We start from the raw sequence: 4,814 nt of genomic DNA, 5'->3' as shown, positions 1-4,814 counted from the left end.
TAAAAATAAACTAAACTAAGATAACACCGATCTCATTTTTAAAAAACCCCACCCACCTTGGTATTAAGAACTGGGCCTCACTCAGAGACGGAATGGAATGTTAGCTGATTATTGATAGTTATAAGATTTTTTTAAAAAAAATGACATCAGATATTGATTTTAGTTAGGCGCCTAAATTTTTAATCTTAATCTTAAACCTTCAAAATATGTTTTTTGAATTGTTAATATTTGTCCTTGTGAGCTGTGAATTGTGTTATATTATCTGTGGTTTGTACGAGTCTGCGGTTTTTATTTGATTTGTTTTGTTGTGTTGTGTTTTATGATGGGCATACAGCATAGCTGCCAAGTTCTCCCTTTTTTTAAGGGAAATTTCCTTATGCTGAATAGGCTTCCTCGCGAGAAAAGGAAAAACTTGGCAGCTATGGCATACAGCCGAATAAACATCTTTGCTGTTGCTGGCCTCACTCTCCCTTCCTGCTACTGTACTGCTGTTTCCAGAAAATAATGTCAGGTTATTCAGAAACTCAAGGTGAGCTGAGCTTGGGAGACACTCTGTAGGTTTTTGTGGTTTTGTCTTTTGGGGCTGTGTGAGAGTAAGTTTGTGTGCTTATTTGTTTTCTTACTTGTTTGTGTGCTTGTGCTGGTTTTCTAGGGCTGCTGCCTCTTGGATTTGGGTGACTGTCCAGGCTTGTGTGGGTGTTTGTTTCTGGCTGTGACCTTGTTTGTTTCTGGCTGTGACCTTTCACCTAGAAGTGTGAGTCAGGAAGTTCAGGTGATTAGCTGTGGGCGGAGCTAGTCAGAGCTTGGAGTGCAGCGACTGAGGAAGGAGCAGAAGGTGAGCTGAGCTTGGGAGACACTCTGTAGGTTTTTGTGGTTTTGTCTTTTGGGGCTGTGTGAGAGTAAGTTTGTGTGCTTATTTGTTTTCTTACTTGTTTGTGTGCTTGTGCTGGTTTTCTAGGGCTGCTGCCTCTTGGATTTGGGTGACTGTCCAGGCTTGTGTGGGTGTTTGTTTCTGGCTGTGACCTTGTTTGTTTCTGGCTGTGACCTTTCACCTAGAAGTGTGAGTCAGGAAGTTCAGGTGATTAGCTGTGGACGGAGCTAGTCAGAGCTTGGAGTGCAGCGGCGCGCGCCTAACGGCGCGCGCAGTTTGACCCATCTTTTTGACCTAGGGCAGCAAGTCTCATACGTTTGTTAGGGGGGACCTAGGCCTCTTCCTCTTTCCCCCTTGACCTCAAGGTTTTCAAGATGGAGGTGGAGGGAACAACCATTGTCACCTGCAATTCCTGTGCAATGTTTGTTTTCTTGCCAAAGGATGTGGGTAGCTACACCTGCAACAATTGCAAGTTGGTTGCCCTACTAGAAAACAAGGTTGCCCTTCTGGAAGAGAAGGTGCAGCAGCTTCAGGGGCGTGTATCTACGCTCCAGAGAATTAAAGAGCTGGAGCTTTTCTTGGATGCAGCAGAGCACACTGTCTGCACCAAGGAGGAGACAGGGGATCTCCCTGAGGAGGAGGTCAGTTCCCCAACACAGCAGCCAGATGTATGGAGGAACGTGACTCATAGAAGTAGAAGGCCCAGGGATCGCTCTGAGTGCTTAGAATTACACAACCGTTTTGAAGTGCTCATGGAAGACGAGGAACAGACTCCACCTGAGGATCTCTCCCTCATCACAGTTGATGAGGAATATGAAGACGAGCAACCAAGTCAGTCCTCTGGAAATATGCAGGTAACCTTGGAAGGGACAGCACATAGAAGAATCCCAACCAAGCCTATGAAGAGGCGTGTAGTGGTGATTGGGGATTCCCTACTGAGGGGTACAGAAGCAGTGATCTGTGGGCCTGACAAGATGTCTCGAGAGGTGTGCTGTCTACCTGGGGCCAAGATCAAAGATGTAACAGAACGGCTGCAAGGAATCATAAAACCCACCGACAAATACCCCTTCCTTTTGGTGCATGTGGGAACCAATGACACTGCAAGCCATAGCTTACAGAAGATCAAAAATGATTATGAGGCTCTGGGCAGGAAGTTGAAGCAATTAGATGCACAAATTGTCATCTCTTCTGTCCTCCCAGTTGAACAACATGGCCCAGGGAGAGAGGGAAAAATAGGGGAAGTGAACAACTGGCTTCGCAAATGGTGCAAACAGGAACGGTTTGGATTCCTAGATCACGGTCTGCAGTTTCTTGATGATGGACTTCTGGCAAGTGATGGACTGCACCTCACAAAAGTTGGGAGGAATGTTTTTGCCACAAAACTCAAAAACCTCATCAGGAGGGCTTTAAACTGACTTATGTGGGGGAGGGAGACAGTGGTCCTGAAGGTAGGAGTCTATCAAATGCTGAAGATGATCATCCAAATGTCAAGGACCAAATGGAGCAAGCAGCATGCAGACCTAGTGGTGGGACGAAAATATCCTTAAATAAGAGACATGGGGGAATGATCAACGGTCTTCAATGTCTGTATACTAATGCACAGAGCATGGGAAATAAACAAGATGAACTTGAGCTCTTGGTACAGCAAACTAAATATGACATAATAGGCATCACTGAAACCTGGTGGGATGAGTCTCATGACTGGAATGTAGTAATAGAGGGATACAACCTATTTAAGAGAAATAGACCAAACAGGAAAGGAGGAGGAGTAGCTTTATATGTTAGAGATATGTATACCTGTGAAGAGATCCAGGATTTAAAACTTCAAAGCCAAATTGAGAGTATCTGGGTCAAAATTAAGGGAGAGAAAAACAACAGTGATCTCATTGTGGGAGTTTACTATAGATCCCCAAGCCAAACTGAGGACACAGATGATGCCTTCCTGGAACAGATGGCCAAGCATTCCAAAGGAAGTGAGATAGTAGTAATGGGGGATTTCAACTATCCTGATATTTGTTGGATGTCAAACTCAGCCAAGAGCATAAGGTCGAACAGATTCCTCACTGGCCTTGCAGACAACTTCATTGTCCAGAAAGTGGGAGAAGCAACAAGAGGATCAGCCATTTTAGATCTGGTCCTAACCAATAGTGATGACTTGGTTAGTGGGGTAGAAGTGGCAGGATCATTAGGTGGGAGTGACCATGCTCTTCTGGAGTTTATTATCCAGCGGAAAGGAGCAACCAAGCATACTAAGGTCCAAATTCTAGACTTTAAGAAAGCCGACTTCAGAAAACTTAGGGAAACGCTGGGTGAAATCCCATGGACAGTAATACTAAAAGGGAAGGGAGTTCATGATGGTTGGGAGTTTGTTAAAAGGGAGATATTAAAAGCACAACTTCAGGCAATACCAATGAGACGGAAACATGGAAGGTGCCTAAAGAAGCCAGGCTGGCTATCTAAAGAACTTTTGACTGAGTTAAGATTTAAAAGGGATATGTACAAAAAATGGAAAAGGGGGGAAATCTCCAGAGAGGAATTCAAACATATAGCCAGCACGTGTAGAGACAAAGTCAGAAAAGCTAAAGCACAGAATGAACTCAGGCTCGCCAGAGAGGTTAAAAGCAACAAAAAGGGCTTTTATGGGTATGTCCGTAGCAAAAGGAAAAACAAGGAAACAGTGGGGTCACTCAGAGGAGAAGATGGTGAAATGCAAACAGGGGACAGAGAAAGGGCAGAACTCCTCAATGCCTTCTTTGCCTCAGTCTTCTCCAAGAAAGAAAACAACGCCCGACCTGAAGAATATGGAGCAGATGATTCAGCAGGGGAAACACAGCCCAGAATAAGTAAGGAGGTAGTACAAGAATACTTGGCTAGTTTAGATGTATTCAAGTCTCCAGGGCCAGATGAACTACATCCAAGAGTATTAAAAGAACTGGCAGAGGTGATTTCAGAACCACTGGCAATAATCTTTGAAAATTCCTGGAGAACAGGCGAAGTTCCAGCAGACTGGAGGAGGGCAAATGTTGTCCCTATTTTCAAAAAGGGGAAAAGAGAGGACCCAAACAATTACCGCCCAGTCAGCCTGACATCAATACCAGGAAAGATTCTAGAGCAGATCATTAAGCAAACAGTCTGTGAGCACCTAGAAAGAAACTCTGTGATCACTAAAAGTCAGCATGGGTTCCTGAAAAATAAGTCATGTCAGACTAATCTGATCTCATTTTTTGACAGAATTACAAGCCTGGTAGATGAAGGGAACACTGTGGATGTAGCCTATCTTGATTTCAGCAAGGCCTTTGACAAGGTGCCCCATGATATTCTTGTAAAGAAGCTGGTGAAATGTGGGCTAGACAATGCTACCATTCAGTGGATTTGTAGCTGGATTACTGACCGAACCCAAAGGGTGCTCATCAATGGCTCCTCCTCATCCTGGAGAGTAGTGACTAGTGGGGTGCCACAGGGTTCTGTCTTGGGCCCAGTCTTGTTCAACATCTTTATCAATGACTTGGATGATGGGCTTGAGGGAATCCTGAGCAAGTTTGCAGATGACACCAAGTTGGGAGGGGTGGCTAACACCCCAGAGGACAGGATCACACTTCAGAATGACCTTAACAGATTAGACAACTGGGCCAAAGCAAACAAGATGAATTTTAACAAGGAGAAATGTAAAGTACTACACTTGGGCAAAAAAAATGAAAGGCACAGATACAGGATGGGAGACACCTGGCTTGAGAGCAGTACATGTGAAAAGGATCTAGGAGTTTTGGTTGACCACAAACTTGACATGAGTCAGCAGTGTGATGCAGCAGCTAAAAAAGCCAATGCAATTCTGGGCTGCATCAATAGGAGTATAGCATCTAGATCAAGGGAAGTAATAGTACCACTGTATTCTGCTCTGGTCAGACCTCACCTGGAGTATTGTGTCCAGTTCTGGGCACCACAG

The 4,814-nt window shown here is 44.6% G+C and overlaps 1 protein-coding gene across 1 annotated transcript; it reads left to right on the top strand.

Annotated features, from left to right (window-relative positions):
- Positions 1-577: 577 nt before the first annotated feature.
- LOC148684371 (uncharacterized) lies at positions 578-4,007 on the top strand. The gene is made up of 2 exons (XM_088652899.1): positions 578-870; positions 1,147-4,007. Exon 2 carries the CDS (start codon positions 1,246-1,248, stop codon positions 2,284-2,286), a length of 1,041 nt encoding a protein of 346 aa, XP_088509025.1. The 5' UTR covers positions 578-870; positions 1,147-1,245; the 3' UTR covers positions 2,287-4,007.
- Positions 4,008-4,814: the final 807 nt, after the last annotated feature.

This window comes from Zootoca vivipara, chromosome 10 (genome assembly GCF_965207765.1).
Source record: "Zootoca vivipara chromosome 10, rZooViv2.hap1.1, whole genome shotgun sequence".
Lineage (NCBI taxonomy): Eukaryota > Metazoa > Chordata > Lepidosauria > Squamata > Lacertidae > Zootoca > Zootoca vivipara.
Note: the sequence above shows the minus strand (reverse complement) of the source record. Positions and strands in the feature narration are given on the sequence as shown.

Excerpts from the sequence above, each read along its gene's own strand:
- LOC148684371 (XM_088652899.1), top strand. The coding sequence starts at position 1,246 with ATGGAGGTGGAGGGAACAACCATTGTCACCTGCAATTCCTGTGCAATG.